The 20,596-nt window shown below is 42.0% G+C and overlaps 1 protein-coding gene across 6 annotated transcripts in view; it reads left to right on the forward strand.

Annotated features, from left to right (window-relative positions):
- Window positions 1–3,056: 3,056 nt before the first annotated feature.
- The window catches only part of atp11c (ATPase phospholipid transporting 11C), a 41,244-nt gene continuing 23,704 nt past the window's right edge, over window positions 3,057–20,596 (forward strand). For all 6 annotated transcript variants that reach the window (XM_041943710.1, XM_041943711.1, XM_041943712.1 and 3 more), the window contains exons 1-3: window positions 3,057–3,593; window positions 17,141–17,260; window positions 18,688–18,777. In XM_041943710.1, coding sequence (XP_041799644.1) covers window positions 3,567–3,593; window positions 17,141–17,260; window positions 18,688–18,777 — 237 coding nt within the window. In that variant the 5' untranslated portion in view covers window positions 3,057–3,566. The remainder of the gene's footprint in view (window positions 3,594–17,140; window positions 17,261–18,687; window positions 18,778–20,596) is intronic.

Here is a 20,596-nt window from a genome sequence, read left to right on the forward strand (position 1 = left end):
GCCACATGGTGGCGATATAGTCCAACAGCTGTCTATCTGTTCACTGGCAATGGCCTGATATGACAGAAACTTCCTCTTCATGCAATCATCAAGGTTCCTCACTGCCTTGTTTTTTTTGTTTGTTTTTTTGCTTTTATTGGTCAAATGCAATGGCCCAGAAATACTTTTGCATTTTTGCACCGTGGGACAATATACAACACATATAACGACTCTGCAGATGGAAACATTAGTTTTACACCCTACGCTGCAGCACTACTCTTCAGTATGTACAGTATGTGTTGATGGTGCCGTGAGTTATTTGAGGCAGAGGCAAAGTGATTTCAGTCAAAATGTAAACATTTACACAGGCAATTAGCCAGTTTTGTTGTCAAAGATGACAATAATTTCAGCTGTAGAATAATAGAATAATTTCAAGATGCTTATGTTTGATGAGGTAGAAATGTTTTCTCTGTACCGCAGTTGAAAAACACACAATACATCTCTCATGGGTTACTTCCTGATTTGATGTTACTGTGATATGCATTACGTGACACACACAGTGAAACCACATTTTGTAAACAGGAAGGTCCCTAAAAGTCTTGACTTAGAGAGCATATCTTTAAACACATTTTTTGGGCTTTAAGGTGACAAAGGTCCTGATATTTTCCTTTGTTCCCAAGTACTTAACCACACTTGAGATGTTGATTCTTTACCATATTTTTTATGTAAAAACCTTTAAGGAAATATCTGCTAAATATATTTTATTAACAGGGATTATCAATCTCAATTTGCCTGCCTATACTTTTGAGGTTAATTGGTTTCATTCTGTATCTTAAGCAAAGATGCACTAGTGCTTTTATTGTCAGGGTTGACCAGTAATAGTTTCCACTGAACATAAAACACAAACCACACAGACTGTGCAATCAGCCAATGTTTTGTGGCTAAGAACGCTAATTCACACACAGATACAGACACACAAAGCCACACCTCAGCTATCTTCGCTGGTGTCCATGAGAGCATGAACAATATTTAAAAGTTGTGTACTAATATCTACATTTTGGATCCCCTGCACTTTTGACTTTTATTTAATTTCAAGATGACCACATTTCATTTCCAGCGAGGAAGTCACAAATGCAAACCAGATGCCACATGCAAATACCTGCTGAGGTCACTCAGGCAATGATACATGCAAATACAAATTAGCTTCTGAGAAGCACATGAGCATCAGATTTCTATTTGGTAACCTCTCTGCTCTATAACCTGCAGCATGTAGTCCAAGCATTGTTTTGATTTCACACACTACAGCATTTAAGGTTAAAAGTTAAAATACATACATTTTATGCAAGGTTTTAATGGTTATGTAACTTATGATTCAAAATAATAAAAATCAAAATTCCCTTATACCATATTCAGTACTGTTTTCCCAAAAGTGACCACACAACCCTATGACCTTTGTGTCTAATTCTGCTTTTAGGAATTGAGATAGGAAGGATGCATGCTCAGTGTGGCCTAGACGCTTACCAAGAACAACAACATGGGGACATTGTTCTTCCCTGTTTCTTGTTCCATCGATTTCAGCTTACTCTGCATTTATTTGTTTCAACTTGTGCCACGTTAGCAAAACAAAATTAATTACACTTGCACATTTTACCAGCTGACACAAGCCAGCAAAATCATAATTCAAACTTTTCAGTCTCCCAAATGTCACGTTGCAAGTGAGACCTTTGATGCAAGGGTAAGTATATAACTCCACCTTCTTAACAGGCGTTACTTCCCCTTGTACAAAGCGCATATTATTTCTAAAACAAACCGATCATTAGGGTTGTGCAAGACTTTACATTTTTCGAGCCAGGGAGCAGTTAAAGGTCTCTGGGCAAATGCCAGCAAAACAAAAAGCTGACAGGACATTTGATGTTAGAGCGCATAAATCAGCATAATCCTTTAAGTCCCAAAACTCATTTACATAAACTTAAATTTATGTAATGATCTTTTACAAATTGTCTTTAAACTGATGTGGAATGGGTTACTTTTATGCAGTTGCACTGCTTGTCCATTGGGATTATGGTTTTAATGTTAATGATATTTGCTTTTTCTTGGTACCTGTGCCCACAACACCCCATAAAGATGCCAGCGGTGTAACTGTTCAGCCTGACAGCACAAAACACTTCTTCTACTCAGGTACAAATCCATTAAAATCAAGACAGCTATAATCACAATTCTTATTTCTTAAAAATGTTTAGCAATTTTCAGAGCACCCCCTTCAAAACCTGGAAAAAACTTCTAGTCATACCAACTTAATGTTATATTCATATATACACCGATTTTTCCACCTACTTCTATGTATGTAATAGTTCAATGTTTATTTTACCTATCTTTGTTCATCTTTGTTTAGCTATATGTCTATCTCTATTTCTATTGTACACATACTGGGTTATTATGGCTTATTCTGACCTTGTTGTACGCGCAGAGGGCTAGGCGCAAAGGTGTCATTTATCAATATAACAAAGAAGATTTGTTAAGACTGGGTTAAGTCCTGTGTTGAAACTTTATTTAAATGCACCTGCTGAAATATTACTAATGTTGAAGGGTAGAGCGTAATATACGTTTTATTTCATATGTTTTTTAATTCATTTTTATTCATAAACACAATTATATATATATATATATATAAATATATATATATATATATACACACACACACACACACACATATATATTCCAATAACAGCTGCATATTTGTATAATATCAAACAAAAGCTTCTAATTCATCATTCTACTATAAAAGATTGGCTGTCACTCTGGAAGTCCCTTCTGCATCGTCTATCCAGAGGAGAAATTATTATATTATTATATTATATATTAATAAATTATAATTATTATATGAGGCTCCTACTCGTTGCTCAATGATCCCCGAAGTGCAATCACAAACTGCCACTACTTCTCTCACACTAATCAATTCTATAGAACATGCAGGAAAATAGGACGGAGTGTAGTTTCACATTCAGACCACATTACCCAGAAGTCAGTGTGAGCGAAAGTCGCCGCACCTTCGCCGGGTGGAGCTTGTGAACGTGGGAATGTTGGTGGGCTGCTGCGGGTTGCTGGAGTAAAAATTGTTTGACAGGGAGGTGAGGCGACCTGTGCGCAGGGGCTCGGAAAGAGAAGGGAAGTTTTTAGCACGTCTGTGGCAGTTTGCGAGTCCGGCGGGGAGGCAGACTCGGGGGGCGACAAATGATTCGTTCGCGTCTAAGCAACAGGGCACGGAGCGAAATGTCAGGGACTGTTACAGCCTTGAGCACAGGGAAGCGCGACTAGTCCACCGCAACGCGGAAAATATTCAGCGGGGTGAGAATGCGAATGGTGCGAAGATACCGAAATCAAACAAAATGGAAACGATGTAGCGTCGCTGCGGCATTTCATATAGCTAGAACTAACGGTAGAGTAGAGAGTAGATAGCTAAGGAGCTAGCAGGTTAACTAACATACATGTAAAGTTATTCCCCGGAGAAGCTGAAGCAGAGCCCGGAGGCGTCTGTTGAATCAGAAGAGTTCACCAGTGTTGCGAAATCCAAGAAGATAAACAAGAAGATGCTACGGAGAAGACTGAACCGTTTGGTATGTGTGCCTGGCATCAACACACACACACATGCGCGTGCACGCCGTTAGCTTATGGCATCCTGCTGCCCCTGCTAGCGTTTTAACTGCCGTGATTCTTCCCTCAAAGAATGTACGCTGTCATTTACAGTAATTTCCCTCCTGCCATTTTTTTTCTGTGAATGCTTGAGAAACTACCGAGCTCATAACAAACTGTTACTTCAGCCTAACTGACAACGCGAAGCAGCTGTTGTCACACTTCATTGCTCTTGTTCGCCAGCCGTTTAGCTAACTGCTAGTTAGGCAAGTTCTTCCCGGCCAGGAAGTCACGACGGATGTAAGTTGATGTTGGCTAAACTCACAGAGACATTAAACGACACCTCACAGGTCACATACGGGAATTGGCGCGTTGCATAACGTCACTTGCTTTCCGCCATGTAAACTCACCCTTTTAAAAACCGTGTCACCACGCGCTCAGAGGGCGCGACATCTCACCTGTGCACCTACAACAGCCTCGGAGCTAAAAGCTAAATCAAGAGAGCGGTTACCTGTCTCCAGAGAGGTGGGCTGCTTTTCTCTGGGGTCCTAAATGCTAAAAATATGCACTACACTTAAAGGCACAAAGACGTGCATCAGAAGATATGTCCTTCATGGTTGGCATTAGAGTAGAGCTGCAACGATTAATCGATTAGTGATCAACTATTAAAGTAGTGCCAACTGTGTTGATTATCGATTAATCGGTTTGAGAAGTCAAAATTGATTCCAGCTTCTTAAATGTGAATATTATCAGGTTTCTTTGCTCCTCTTTGACAGTGAACTGGATGTCCTTGGGTTGTGGATTAAACAAGACATTTTAGGATGTTGTCTAGGACCTTGGGAAAACTGATGTTTTTTGCCATTCTCTGGCATTTCACAGACCAAACAATGAATCAATTAATCGAGAAAATAATCAACAGATTGATCGCCAATAAAGTAATCGTTAGCTGCAGCCCTATGTTAAGAGTTGGAACAATTAGTCAACAGAAAATCAGTCAGCATCAAAGTTGACAATCACGTCATGTAATCATCCAAAATGACAAACATATCTAGTTTTTGCTTCTTAAACTCAAGGATTTGCTGCTTTTCAGTCTTTTTATATCCTTTTAGATTGAATATATTTAGACTTTGGACCATTGCTTGGACAAAAGAAGACATCTGAAGACTCTCAGAATGTGCGATGTGCATTTTATACTAGACTTATTGCTATTTAAACGATTAATCAGTTTATAGAGATGATTGCATTTATTTTGCAGCCCGTCTGAGGATGCATTCTAGATCTTTCTAATTGTGCCACAGTCCCTCTGTTCTCTGATGGTTTTTTTTTGTATCCAGCCAGAAATTGGTATTTTGCCAGCATGAACTGCTTGGCCATCATATTTCACGATTGGTCAATTTAATGCTTACCCTTTTAAAGTTCACCCATTGGTTTCACTGCCCTTCTCATACGTTAATCATTCATGAGTGGGCTAGTTCAAAGTGGAGTAACTGTCCGCAAGGCCAGGTTTATAAATGCTAAGCCGCCTTTACTGCCTCTTTATCGTCCTCTTATGCGCCAGTAACCTGTTGTCACTAGCAGGTTGAATCCCCCACAGGCTATGTGAGCAGTATAGATACCGACAGTGAATAAGGGGAAGCAATATAATAATTATAGTGCCTGACCCTCCTCCTGGCCTCTCTCTAAGTGTTGCCAGGTCAGCTGATTTTCCTGCTTCTGGAGAGGATTGCTGCTGTAATTTCTCTTCAGTGTGAGCTGTAAATAATATTTTGTGCGGAGCAGCCAGCCACACTGTCATTGATGCACACATTGCCGTTATCTCAGGCTCTGGCTCTCTGCCTCCTGATTCACACCATGCTCCCCTTGCCCACGGGAGGTACATGTGCATCATGAAGAGAGGCACAGAGGAGGATTCATGTGTTTCACTTGACTCTCCCACTGTGGTGCACTGTGCCACTAAACCCTGAGTGTGTCTTTGGAAAATCATTAAAGATGGCTGTGGGAACGAGTGGGGCTGGGGTTTTCATGGGGGTGGGGGGCTCCAGAGGTTGTAATGCTCTGACAGGAATGCAGAATCACACAGCTGCCTTTGATGTTCGTTCAAGCCCTTGAAGGCAGCAGTATGATCTGTGAGAGGTGGAGCCTGGCGGAAATGTGATAGTATTCATTGTGGGAGCCCCTGCCTTGACTGCAAGGAGAACAGCACCGGCACATGAAAACACCATCGCCCAAGCAGCACCTTAGGAAGGTTTTTTTTTTTCTCCACACCATGGTAACTAGTAGGCCTCCTCCTACTCACTAGCTCAAATTAACTCACACGTGTGAAGTTTCTTATTTATATTTTGACTCAGTTGTAGTACTGGAGAAAATGCTCCTTCTGCTCAGTAGTGAAGCCAAGTGGTTCAGAGGTCGGACGCTCGACAGGTGCTCTGACCCAGTGCACAAAGGCAGGATATGGTCATGCTGAAACAATTGGGACTGCTTTGTGTTTGGATTATGTAATAATAGATTTTGGTGCTGAAACAGTCAGCCATTTAATTAATTCATTTTATGTGATTGTAAAGTGAGTATCTTTGGACTTTATTTTCTGACATCCCCTGCAGAACTTTTAATAAAGAAAATAACCGGCAGATTAATTGATGGTGACAATAATCGTTAGCTGCTGGCATCCCTAGAAAATAATAATACTCGAAGACCTAAAATATGACGAACAAGTTAAAAAAAAAAAAACTGTAAAGCTAGCTACAGTGATTCATATCACGTCACATCATATAGCAAGAAGGCGGATTGTATTTTTGTGGCAGCCTCTTTTTAGTCTTAAGTTATAGACTCCTGCTTAAATAATGTTATGTCTTTGGTCTCAGTGGCATGATACAGTACCATGTGACAGCATACTCTAATCAAAGAATCGTGAATAGATTCTAGCCTACAGGTTTTATTTTTGATTCAGAGGCACTCCAGTGATGTCATGGCATTTACACAAATAATTTCCATAACATAGAACATCCTCCTTTGATGGCATGAGGGTTTTTCTTGTGGAACAAGATAGAGCTTTGAAGTCTACAAGTCTACTTTGTACTGTACTGCTGAGGTCTCCCTCTTCCTCAGCAAGGCTTCCCCCTCACCCTTCTGAGCTCTTTGTCGTCTCTCTCCAGTCTATGCATCCTGTTGTAGGCGGATGCACAGTGGCCTTCCAGTCTCAGATCTGTATCTGCTTGACTGTGGCCCAGGCACTAGTAAGCAGACCCTTACCTGGCTGCAGATGTTGTTATGGGTAAAGGATTGCATGTCAAATGTGTTGGGAAGCCCCAGGGCTCTGTAAACCTGTTTTGTGAGGTCAGCTATGAGCATTTGCAGGTCTGAGATATAGACACAAACTCACAACTAAGTGCAAATGTGTCCTCAGACTATGTGGACTTACACATTAGGGTGATTTTGTGCAAACATCTTTTGCTAACTCAAACACACAAGGTTAAATATTTTTTTAGAGACTTTATCTGGCATCGCTCTTCCCAGGGCAAGCCAATGTTTTGTTTAGCAATAAAAGAGGATGTTTTTTTTAACTGCTGCAGGACAATACAATACTTCCATCTGACCAGCAAATATCAGGGTTATGAGTCTATTTTCCAGCATTATAAGCGTGCACTCTGTAACTGTATTTTGGTTTTGCTGCATTATCAGCTGTGCTTCACAATGCTCCAAATTTATTTTCTGTTTTGCATTCAGGTCAGTCTTGTTTTTATATACTCTCACCTGTGAGCAGCTTGTCACACCTGTTGGGAACGTGTTAGGGGCTTTTATCAACTGATGAGAAACAAGAGTCCTCAAACACAGTTGTCACTTTTGGGATTAGTGTAAGAGCACATCTGAAGGCCATAGACTATACAAAGTATGTAGGGCCATTTGATTTATCAGGTCTGTTTGATTAGGAGAGATGCGTATTGAACCGCGCTCAGTTTTGCCGCCATTACTCTTGCAGCGGGAACTGGCTGGCGAGCAGAATTGCTTACTCTGATTTCTTTCTCTTCCTTCCTCTCTCTCCCTCCGTCTGCTCTCCTGCATTCTGCCCAGTAATGGAAACCCAGCCAAAGGAGCTCATCTGCAACACACAGCAGGATAATAAATATATTTAGTGTGGGGAGGGAGGCAGTGTGAAGGAATAAACGGCAGGCTGTGGGATAGCGGGCTGATGAAATATAGTGGGGGAGTACGGAAAGCCCTGCGTGACTCAAACCAGAGAAACTGGAGTGAAACCAGGGGGTGGACCTGTAGCCTCTTTGCACCTCTCCATCTCTTTCTCCACCTAATGGACAGACTCTTTCAGGCTTCCTGTAGTGGTTAACAGTGGAGTGGGCGGGTCAGGCTGGATACAAGGGGACCATGGATGGCTTTTTGTGGCAATTTTCCACTTCCTTTTAAAAGCTAGGTTGAATTCTCAGTTTGTACCTCTAAATAATTCAGGTTGCTTCATTTATTTTGAATTCTCCTCACATCGCTCCTCCCTCCCCTGACCCACGTATCCTCGCCAGGCTAGCGGCACTCAAAATGCATCCTCATCATCCATATATGTATAAAGGCTCATCCAGAGATTTTCTGTGCCATGCTCCTGCTCCGGCATTACCCAGAGAGCATTCGCAGTGAGATGTGGAGAGAATGCTGAGATGTGTGGGGGGATGTTTTCCTTTTTTTTTTTTTGTCTGTGTCTATGTCTCACTCTCTGTGTCTGAGCACGGAGGGAGAAGGAGAAACGGCAGCATCTGTGATGTTTCGTAATCCCAGTTTTTCCATTGTCACCTGAAATGATAGGATGCACATTGCCACAGTGAAGAGGAGCAACAAAGTCCATGTGAGGATTTAACGAGTGCTGGAAAACATACGAACATGCCCCCCCCCCCCCCCCCCCCTGCATGCCCGCATGAACACCTAGGTTAAGTAACAGCATACCATTATTATCTCCACGGCAGCTAGACAGGCGGTATTTTTCAGTCACAGGGAGAAAAATGGGTCTTTTAAAAGTGGTCTCGGATCAGTGGGAGGAAACGATTGAGAAAGCCCAAACCCAAATCACCCATGCCCTCTGAGCAAAGGAAGGAAAGAGCCACATTGATTTTTGTCATTAGTCTTGTTGCGCTCCTATGCAGTGTCTAAGGATAATTAATTGAATAGCAATTACAGCCAGTATAGCCCGGTACATTATTAAAGATAATGTCATCAGTAGGGGCTATAGCTGAGATGGAGATTTTTAAAGCTTGTCAGCATTAGGATGTACTGTAAATGCCTTTTTGTTGGTATTGCTTGGCTCTCTGCCAGCCATGGTGGGGGCAATGAAAGCCATTGTAGTGTTGTGTATCTTAGTTAAGTTCCGACCCATATGCCACCTAGAAAAAGCAGCTTCATCTAAGTAGCTGAATCTGGTGATTTGTTGCACACATGCACACAAAAAAAGGACTCCAGAGACCATGTGCGCTTGGCTGGAAAAACCATACTCCATTTATGGCTACACTTCTTTAAATTCTCTTTAATTATAGATTAAAGTGTGACTAGCATGCTGCTTGAAAATGTGCTCCCTTTTCCTGGTCTTAAAGCACAAAGTGTGGCGGTTGTCTCCATAAGAACCCTCTTCGCTTTTCTCATTCTCTCCAGGACTTACTCAGCTAAACTGTCAAGAGGATGGTGGCTATGGGGATAAAGTTCAAGCTGCAGAAGGTGGAGCAACATGTAATCTCAAACTCAAAACCAAAGTCTGAATAAATGAAAGCTTTAAGACTATAAACCAGTTAAAAAATAACTTTCTGTGTGAATGTAAAACCTGCTCCCAGGTTTGCTGTTTTAAGTTTGTGCTGCGCCCTTTTTATTAAGTCTGTGTGAGGTTCTGTTTTAATCAAGAGTGTGCCTCGGATACACCAATGACCACAGACCTCTGTCAGCATTGTGTGACTTGATTACACATTTCCTGTTAAAACGTCTTCAGCCATTTTTTTTTTGTTCTCTATGGCCTTTTTCTCTCGTGTGAAATAGTAGCTGAGATAGACACAGTGCTCACAGGTTTCCCACAACTGATTAGCATAGCTTGTATTCACATTGTACACAAGGCAGAAATTGATGCGCTGTACACTGTTCGGTTTGGGCAACAGCCTTTTATCTCACGGCCACTCTTTATCTAGTCAGACGCCAGCGGTTTTTAACATTTCAAAAGTTGTCAGTAGATGATAGGCGTTGCAAGTGTAGTTGCTACAATATCTGTCTGTGGCCTTTTGAGGCGACCGAATGATTGAGGAAGCAGCTCCCAGTGCGAGGTCTAGATGAGTTTCCCCTCCTCCCCATTGTCGAGGGACACAGTGTAATGTAGGCCAGTACCAGCCCATGGTACAGTACGCTCTGTGTCTCGTACAGCTGCAGGGATGCTAGTAGAACAATGAGCCATTGCCTATCCACAACAGCTCCTTAGGATCAGCCCTCAGCTCAAGTTGGACTATTATTGCTCTGTGGGGCTGTTCATCCCTGTGTGCAAACAGCGGACAGACAGAGGAGAGAGTGGCCTCTGATATGGGGTCTGTAGACTTTGCCAAGTGTTGGTGAATCCATGATGGAGGTAACTTCTGTTATAGTTTCACTGTGGGGTAATGGCTCTGCTTTTCCTTGATTTGGACAAACCCTGTAGTTGACCAACCCAAAAACTGTTTTTAAGATGTACTGTTAATGATGTACTCTGACCTGTAAATGATACTTAGAGATTTAGACATATAAAGGGAAGACTAAAGCTGGAAAAGAACCTAACCTAAAGATGGAGTGTCATTAATGGTATAAACAGTTGAACATTATTTTCCAGTGACACGCTATGGTCCCTCTGTATGGACTTATTATACCAATTATACAAAATTAGTTTCTTTGTGATTAAAAATATTTTTTATATATTATTGAATATCCATTACACAAACAAAGCATCTTTTGTGCTGAAATTAGACAAATTATGTGAAATAGCTTTATTAAGAACTCCTTTGTTGCACAGGAACTGTAACAAAGAGGTGAGTACTTCTTAAAGTCCTTGTAGTGACAAACGTTTAGTTTTCGTTTGACGCTAATGTGTTTTTGTGCTATATTTTCTTCAAAGGAGAACGTAGCCTCTGTAACTTCTCTGCAGCCTAGGCAATGAGCTCTTGGATGTGTAATCAAAACTGAGAGAGTTACAATTAGTGAGACAGAGTGAGCATGCTGGAAGAGGACAGGCAAGTGGGCTGACAAGAAAGATGGAGAATGAAAGGCGAGCGCCACATTGAGTACTGCAATGACTAACAGCATTGACTCGATGCGTTCATCTTTCCCCTCGTATTCAAACATTCATCACTCAGCTCTATTCAGCTCTATTCATAATACCAACTTTATGTTGTTTTTTTTTTTTACTGTTGTCATCAACATTTCTTGAAACTGTTTACTGAAGGTTAGGCACTTGCTCTGGCATTTATTCATTCCATTACTCTCAGACTACCATTTGATGTTTAGGCCTAGATTGGTACATTATTGTCATGGATCTCCTCTCGGGACTTGCCTGTTACGGTTTTTCCTGTACTGTATGTTGTGAGGAGAAAAACTGCTTATATGTACTGCATAAAGCAGCAGATAAGGTTGACCTGTGATGAATCCACTTAAGATGAGAGCAGCATCATAAAACCTGATAGGATAGATAAGATGCAGTAAAGGCAGATGTTGTAAAGTAGTTGAATATGATAAAGGACTGAGGCACACTCGCCCACACACGGCCCACGCGTCTCATGCCCTCTAGAAATTATACACTATGCAGCTTTGTTCTTTTTTTCCTGGGGAATTACATGAAAAGGATACTAAGGTCAAATGGGAACATGGAATGAACAAGGAATCTGTCGTTCTCAGTGTAGTGCAATGCTATTAGTACACATGCAGGACATAAAGAAGTACAAGTGTAGGTCCCCAGTGCTCTCTCTTCTTCACACAGCTCCCTCACACCTCATTAAATGTGTTTAAGTAGATTTTCTAAGTGGATTTTTTTGAAGCTTAATGGCACAGCTCCTGCATTCCGTGCTGAATGAGCTCGGTGTTTTTCCTCCCCCTGTACCCAAGTTACAAAACCTGCAAGAGCAGACTGATCAGAACAAAGCTTAACCTTCTGTGTTCTTGCGGGCTTACTGTTTTTCAATTTGTTTCAGCACTTTTGTAAGAAAAAGTTACAGCATCAGTTTAGTTTGACCACAAAATCTATTTGTGTCAGGGTAAATAATACCCGCTGCGCTACTGTTACACCTCCTGTCACTAACCTTTTTTTCTTCTATGCGTCATGGTGTCATCTTTATATGGTTTTTTTATTTGGTTTGCTCAGAGATGCTTGTCAGATGAACTTGTTTGACAACAAACACTCCTCGTCTGGCGATAAACATGTAAGTTGAAGGAGGGGCACTTCAGTAAAAACTTTGATGCCGACTTAGGATGCGAGCATTAGAACACACTTTGCAATCCAGAGTTGTCCTGAGAGCCAGAAGCACTTGCTGTATGAGCTCTGACAGACTCACAGGCCATAAATGGCAACATGTCTGTCAGTGAAGAAGGGATACGGCTACAGAGACAGGATATGCTGTTTTATTCTTGTCTTGCATGATGATATGTGACCAACCCAAAATCAGGACAACTGAAAGATGCCTCTTGGATGAGTGGTGATCTTCAAGAATAGTTGCCTTTGATGTCACCACACCTGAGTTACCTTGTGTGGAAGTGGAAATAATTCTCAGATTAAATTAGTTGAAAAACAGCAAATAGTCTATTTTAATAATTGATGCATCTTCACTTTTCAAGCAGATATGCCAGCTATTTGCTCAAAAAAATGTATATTATGGAATGAGTGAGTATGTTTGATTTTTAGATTGTTGTTTAAACAAAACGATCAATTTAAAGATTTCATCTTGGATTCTGAAAAATTGTGTTGGACATTTTTTGAATCAACACCTCACTGATAGAGTTTTGGCTAGATTGCACCGTCAGAAAGTGGATTGTGTTACAGTGTACATGGTATTGTTATTTCCTGGTTACCCAGCGTGTCTGTTCAGCTAACAGCATGCAGATTGTGACAAAGCGGGATAGTCACTGAATAGGGAGATGGTGTGACAGGACGCAATGTCATCAGACCAGAGTCATCACTGGGAGTTTGGCTGTAGCTGAATGTAGTCTTACATTCCCCCTGCTCTCAGTGACGCACCTTTCCCCCCCCCCGTCCCACCCTGTGCTCATTTCTCAATGTGTCCATAATTAAATTTAGACCATAATTTAATGTAAAGTTTCTGGCTCACGCAATTCTCTAATGCACCATTTAGTTTTGACTGAGCAATCAGATTCAGCTCAATTGAGCATTGGTTGTTTGCTTTATTGATCTCCATTCACATTTTGTAGCTGATGCTTTTCAGTCTACTGTTTGGTATTGACATACTGGCACTTGACTCTTGGCCACTTTTGCTTTACTTGCTAACATCATTGGCAATGAATGGCTTTGACCTTTGACAATGAGGCAAAGATAATGCAATCAGGTCTATTTTCCTTTACATTAGCATTTCTTGTGTGGCCTCTTGCTCACTATTTTGTAGATGAGCATTGCAATCACGTAACTGCTCAAAAATGAAGTGGGCCCCATGGTCTGTCCCTCATTACATTTTACCATGAATCTGCCGCTAAATGGCCATTCAATAGTTCTTCTCTTATCTTTAGGACCCCAGGGTGTGGACCACTTCCTCATTTTTATAGAATTCAGTTTCTGTGTGAATTATATGGGTGTAAGTGCTAATGTTTCTTTTTGGGTATCGTTTCCGGGGCTCATGAAAACAAGTATTTATTGATCTGATAACCCTCTGACCTTGTTCATAATCAATCCTAAAGGAATGGGCACAAGTGAAAGACTGGCACTAGTGGAAGCCAGCCAGCTAATATTGTTCACTGTCTGACCCGTGGCCCTGAAGTACATGCCAGAGCCCCTTGCAGGTCCTTTGACTTTAGCCTAATTTGGTTTGTAAAATTGTTCTTCACTTGCATTTTATGTTCTGTCTGCGCAGCTCTTTGTACATGATTGCTTTTTCCTGTCCTACATTGCTTCCTAATGTTATATTAGCTGTTCGCAGAATTGCATATCTGGAATGCTGCTATTACATTTGTAGATGGCATTTTGCAGAGTACACAGAGGAGGGATAGCTGCCAGAAACACTGCATCTGATTCAAATAAATGAACAAGGTGATCCATGGGGGTGTTCTTGGCTTACTGCTCCTCCTGGGGGCTGGTTGTTGTTTGATATAGAAAACCTGGATGTGCTTGTGTCCTTGGAGCCTGTTGTACTTCCTTTCTCTCACACTTTCTTCCTCCTACTCATTTTCTCTCTCTCCCTCACTCTCTGTCTCTTCATCCTCTGGCAGCTAGGTCCGTCCGGTCCTGCTGAAGGGGTGTCAGTGTGTGCCGAGTGGGTAGGGGATGGTAGATTTGACAGCCATACTGAGGTGTGAACATTGCCGCTCATGCATAAGGGAGCACTATGTAAGCCTGCTGGCTCCCTTCTCTAGTCTGGACTGGAGAGACAATGGGAAATTTTTCAGAATTGAGACAAGATTTTGGCCTTTGTGTTATTTGACCATTAATGAGAAACAAATTATTGTGCAAACTGGAGTTATGTAGTCTGTTTTTTTGTCCCTACATGGATAAATTAGACTTTCAAATGTTTGAGGCTGTTCTTTGATCTAACTTCTTGTCAGCAGCAGACTTTGGGCAGCTCGCTGTCCAGGTGGCCGTAATTTACACATTGCCTGGCGCTTGTCCTGGATCAGATGTTCATGGTAGTCTGTCCCCTCAGCCCACATGTTGTTGGCCTTTATATGATATAAAGCAGATCCCCTGCCTGCATAACCTTAATAATTTACAATCACAGTAATAGCTGCACAACTTGCACTTGAGCTGAGAGCACAACTACTTTTAAGAGCTGGTGGGTTGGTTCCTGTCAGAGGAGAAAAAAGGGACACAATGGAACAAACTTGTTTTGTAGATGCTGATTACTTAGAGTTTCCATTTAAAAATAACATACCATGTGGAAGTGCATATATAGATGAGTAATAAAACTTCACTATTTGTGTCACTGTTTGCTTGTAAAGATGTATTAGGTGGGACCTTTCCGCACAATTTTGGGCAACGCACCAATGTAGTACAGTATGTGTTGGTGTAAATGTAGTGAAGTGTGCATGAACTTGCTGATGAAAAAAATATGTTCAAGTTACAAGGGTTTAAATGCCTCACCGTGACTAGGACGCTTCACTGGAAGCAATGCCCCTTTCCGAGTGTAATTTAAACCGTGACGCTGGAACAAGTGGAAAACTTGAATCCAGTTCACATCACAGTATAGCCATTACAAGATGAATCTTGTTTGCTGGTACACAAGCTTGTAAAAAAGTATTTGACCATTTTCTCTGAGAGGAAAAGAGGGAGAGAGAGAGTGAGCAAAAAACCAAACAAAACAAAACCTGAAAAACTTTTAAAGACACAGAGGAAAATTCAATGGCCACTGTGATAAGATCAGTAAGATGTCACAGATATCAGATATGTTTAATATGGATCGCACGTGCTAATGACCCGCTTGCACAGCTTGGGAACAGATGGGGGCCACACTTCTCACTTCTCAGAGTGATGATCAGGCCAGTCGTGGTCCAACAATTTTCCACGGAGGTTGAACACCTGACTTTCAGTATCTACATGAAGCACAAGCACAAAAGGTTCTTGGGACAATTTATGAGAAATATTGTCGGCAGTATAGTATTCCATGTGTACTTCGAGATTCTTCAAAATAGGAAATGTTTCCAGATCCTAATAACCCAACTTTCTTGCTTCATTGATGAGTAATAGTGAGAGACAGACACATATACAGATAGTACTAGTAGATAATAGATAGTACTTGATTTAGTACTTAAAATGGTCAACAGCATATCAGTGCCGTGCTTTTTAAGTGTTTACCCTTTAAAGAGGTGGGACTAGTCTTCCTCCATGCTGAGATAAGGGATATGCTTGAGGATAAGAGAGAAAGAGGTGGTGGAAGCAGATAAGGGTGTAGTAGCTCTGGCTGAGTATACTGGGTGTGTAGTAATGATCCTCCAGCCCATGTGGCTGTCCACTCGAAGCCAAAGTCAGTAAAGAAATTGAGGCCATTGAGCGCACAGTGTTGGCTAGGTTTTCCAGCCTACGCTCTTCAGGACAGACACATTTGATGTGTAATGCATGTGCATGTAATGGTGGTGGATTTCAATGGCAGTGATGCACTGATATGATACACTGGATCTGTATTGTTATTGCTGCTGCCCTTTATTGAACAGGCTCTGCATTGTTCAGAGATGACCGATCCACATGAAATCCAGTTTCTTGGCAGCTGCTAATAGAAAACTGTAACAATGCATCTTGATCACATTTTGTAGAACAATATAATTAAATATTTCACAAGCCTAAGAAAATGTTGATGCATAAATGTCCTCACTTAAGAAGTGATGTGTGGTTACAGCCTGAGGTTGCGTCACACACAGAAGAATGAACCCAGTCAGTCCCACACAGGGCCAAAAAAACCCCCTAATTTTAAATTAAAAATGGAAAACGTAATGCTTGACAATTTCCCTAGTTTCTTTTTGGGTCACCATTTGTACTGTTGTTTATGAGATTTATGTAGCTGAGCTAAGTTAAGACAGGGACCTGGCTTCCCTGCTTTGTTCTGTGATTCACCCCACCTGCCTTTTAAGGAAGAGGAATGCCCTGGCCACTTCATGTCGAGAGGAGTCCAGTGTGTCTGTGGCTCCTGACCCGTTTCCTGAAGTCTTTCCTCTCTCAGACATTGGGCAAGCAAGTGCATGCACATATCACCCTGCCATCTGCATCACAGTTGCTCAGCCCATAAATTTGAGCACAGCATTTTTCTCTGGGCTGCCCGCATGTATTACTCATTTATCATCGACGAGTGGCCACCTGGGAGGGAAGAAATTAAGTTACAGACATTGCACAATCACAATTTTGGCCCGTTGACCCTTCTCATACTTTTCTTTGTCCCCTCCCTTGAGTTACTGGCTTGTGCTCAACTGTTTTCCAGTAGAGTGCTTTTCATGTCTTTTTAATTTTCTGCACTACAGTAGACATTCTAATCTCTTAATTCTTGACCTGTGGGAAGAATGTAGGCCTCATCATGCTGTGAAATATTTTTTGGCCACAACAACTCCTTTGTGATCATTATGGACTTGCAGCACCTGAAATAACAATGCACCATGAAACAGTTATTTTGTTTTCATTGATTTATTCCACATGCTCCAGATTGTTGGTCAAATTTTGTCTTACCTTTAAGTAATTCTTGTTTCATGTATGAGTCATGTTTTTATTTTTTGTCAAATTTACCTTGTTCAAAGTCTAATCTGTGAAGGGAAGTGTCTTAACTTACAAACATGTCCTCTCTTTCCTTTCTGTTTTTGTCTTTACCTCTTCCCATCCCCCTTCCCCTTCTACTGCATCCTCCTCTAGCTTGGCGGTGATGAGAGAAGAGTAGACAGTAGGACTATCTATGTTGGTCATCGGCCGTGTTCCGCCACTGAGGCTTTCATACCACCCAAGTTCTGTGATAACAGGATCGTGTCCTCCAAGGTAAGAAGCACACTTGCATGCATATGCCAGGGCTCCAGTTTGGCCATATAGCAAGATGAAATTCATATACCTCAGTTTTTTTCTCAGCTCCTCTGCGTGTTATGTTTCACCTGCCTTCAGGCATTTTTCTTCTCTTATCTAACACTTGGAATGCAAAATGAACCCTTGAACAGGCTGGAGCATTCCTATTTCTTCCTTTCTTGATTCCTCCTCCCACTGCCTCTTCCTATGGTTGTCTATGCTCCCAACAGAAGGAGATTATTTGTGTGTCAGGGGAGCACTGGCTGTGGCAGTGAAATACATGGCTGGCTGTTAATGTACTGGTAGGGTGGGCAATTCCGTCGTTCCCCCCCCGGGGCTCGGATAGACCGCAGTCCACCCCACCTCGCCTCACCTCAATCTCCCCCCTCAGTCGTGTGTCAGCCGCAGGCTCAGGACTGGTCGGCTTATGGATATGAAGGGTGAAAGTGGTGGGGAGAGGGAAGCGGTGTGAGAGTGGGATTTATAGTGGTGCAGAGGGTCCTAGTGAGGATGAGCCAATCAATTGGCTCTTGCCAGTATGTCAGGGTAAACAGCCTTTAATTACCCCGGCTGTAGTGTTTATGCTCCTCCATGCCTCCGCTCTCCATCATCCTGTTGCTTTTGCACTCTGCAATGACCAATCTCCGCCTCTTCTCTCCTGCTCTCGTTGCTGCTGCACCACCACGCTCAGCCACCCTCACTGCTGCCACCCCCCTTTTCTCATTACTTTCACTCTCTTTTCTCTCTGGCAAAATGAGATGGGCCATTCTGCTGCCGCTGCATTTCAACGCCATCCCCATGCAGACATTCCCCTTCATAAACAGAGCCTTATTGCTGTTTCTGTGCAAGTGTGTGTGTGTGAGTGCACATTTGTGTTTTTCACCCTGGTATTTTGTTGTGGCACAACTTACCACTTGGGTGTTGTTCTTGAGATGTCTCTCAGGGATTTAAGAAGATTAAAGCATCACCTCAGCCCTGATGGTATCAGCAGTCATGGCCACTAAAAAAAACAACAAACCACACAGAAACAGTCGCCAGCCTGATAAGTTCATCGGCTCTGCATCCAAGGGTAGCCAAATTAAGGAGATAAATCGCTAATCTGAATCAATGGAATACCTGTGGTCCCCCAAGGGCCGTCTCCCTAGGCAGTGCGAAGAACAGAGACTGGAAGCTATTGAAGTTGCCGTTCCTCTTCCCCCTCCGTAGTTCAGACAAAATACACACATGCGAGGATCAGTGAATATCTCTCTAATCTCTCTCCCCTTGCCAAGCCTTTCGTTAACCTCCCTAAGATCCCTTGAAAAACATCAAAATTACACAAAGAGCAGTTAAAAGCAGTCCACATAGTCTAATACTCATTTTGTTTCTCTGTGACTTACATGCATGTTTCTCCTTTCCCCCCACAGTATACAGTTTGGAACTTTCTACCAAAGAACCTGTTTGAGCAGTTTAGAAGAATTGCCAATTTCTACTTCCTTATCATCTTCCTGGTGCAGGTAAGGATAAGCTTTGTCAGTGCTCCTTCCCAAACAAAGATAAGAGACTGTTTGTTATTGTTAGATACTGACTTTATGAATGCTTATTGTGTCTGTGATGGTGATGTTGTGTAACAGGTCCTGTGTACATGTGTGATTCCTTTTCATACAACAATATAAACCCTGCCAAGGCAGGTGTGAAACAGTGACTGAGTGTGAACTGTACAGCATGAAACGTGTGCAGTCATAGCAGGTGTCAGAATTGCTATAGCCTTCCTTGAGGCTTGAGCAGTGTGTGTGTGTGTGTTTTCCTTAGTTTTCTTAAAGGAACAGATATTGTCCTTGACTCACGTCCCACTCATTGTTCCTGCAGTTCTGCTGTCTTACATGGCTTTTTAAGAAAAACATTGGTGTTAAAGAAGGCAATAATGGCAAGGTATGAACAAAAGTATAAGTGTATTGATAGAAAAAAATGTATGAAAGGTATCTTATACACAAAGACACACACAAGCTGTGCTCTGATTAAAGTTGTACTCAATTTGCTTCAAGATTAGGTTTAAATATACATTAATCCCGCCTAATTTGAATTTAATAAATACATTGTTCCAAAGGTCCATCTTTCTAAATAAGCATCCATTTTAAGTTGGCAGCCTGCTGTATGCAGCTCACCTCTTCCAACCTTGGCTTCCAGTGTTCCATAGGTGTCAGATCATGTGTAAGCCAATATATAGATTTTTTTTATGGACTATTAGTGCTAGGACTCAGGAGCATGTAGATTTTATTTTTATAACATGTTTGTATGAAATCTCTCTAGAATTCAGTTACAAGGTTCAAATCTGTATTTGAGATTTATTTTTTTAATGTTCACCCTCTCTCCCAAAAAGTGCTTTTGGGCAATCCCAAATATGTTGTGGAAAACAGAAACATGCTTTGAATTGCGTATGTTGAGTGGCAACTGTGAGCTGGCCAAGAGCGCTGACTAAAATGCACTGACTGGCATCCTTATTCCCCTGCACTGTGCTCTTAAGGGACCTCCCCTCTCCTCACTCCTCATTCCTGTCTGGGATGTGACAGTTGATGATTGGTGTAGGGAACAAAAAAAAAAGAAAGAAGGGAAGATTTGTTGCTTACATCCGCTCTTTCTCTTTTATCATCTCAGAGGTTAGTTTCCCTCCATGGAGGTGGAAACTAACCTCTGTTCTTTTAATAGTAACCTAAACTATGGCGGCTAACAGCCCACAAGTGTAAACAGGTGCTGGTGTTGGGCCTGCTCAGGAGAGATGTGCAGTTGCATACTGACTGAATGGGCTCACAGAGTGACTGCTCCCAGAGGCCCAGCACTGTACTAAGCAGAGCAATACCTGTGTGCCGCTGTCGCAAAGTAATTCCATCATTCTCAAGTCAATAGCAGATCCATTGCAGTGTTTTAGTTTGTCCTCTGGCTCTTGTTTCCGCCTGTATTTACAGTTGACACTCAAGCCTTTATTTCCCTGGTTTGTCTGGTCTAACTCTATATTATCCTCAGCTTCTGGGTGAAGGTGCTGGACTTTGAACAGTTGTGAGCCAGTGTGTGAAATTATCTTGAGCAAATGCAGCACACTTAAACAAGCGAAAACCACCAAGCATGTTTGCATCTCTCACACAAACACACAGGGATTATCAGTGTGATTTGTGCCGCGTAGAATGTTTGTATGGGTGAATGCGTTGTATGTATGTGTATGTGCGCGTGATGTATGACTCAGTGGGTGTCCTAGGTTTGCTGACGGTGTTTACCCAAGCTGCAGCGTGGTTGGCGTTTCTCCACTAATCCAACCTCTCTTGAGGGGCTCCTTATCCTAAC

The sequence above is a fragment of the Chelmon rostratus genome, chromosome 9 (assembly GCF_017976325.1).
Source record: "Chelmon rostratus isolate fCheRos1 chromosome 9, fCheRos1.pri, whole genome shotgun sequence".
Lineage (NCBI taxonomy): Eukaryota > Metazoa > Chordata > Actinopteri > Chaetodontiformes > Chaetodontidae > Chelmon > Chelmon rostratus.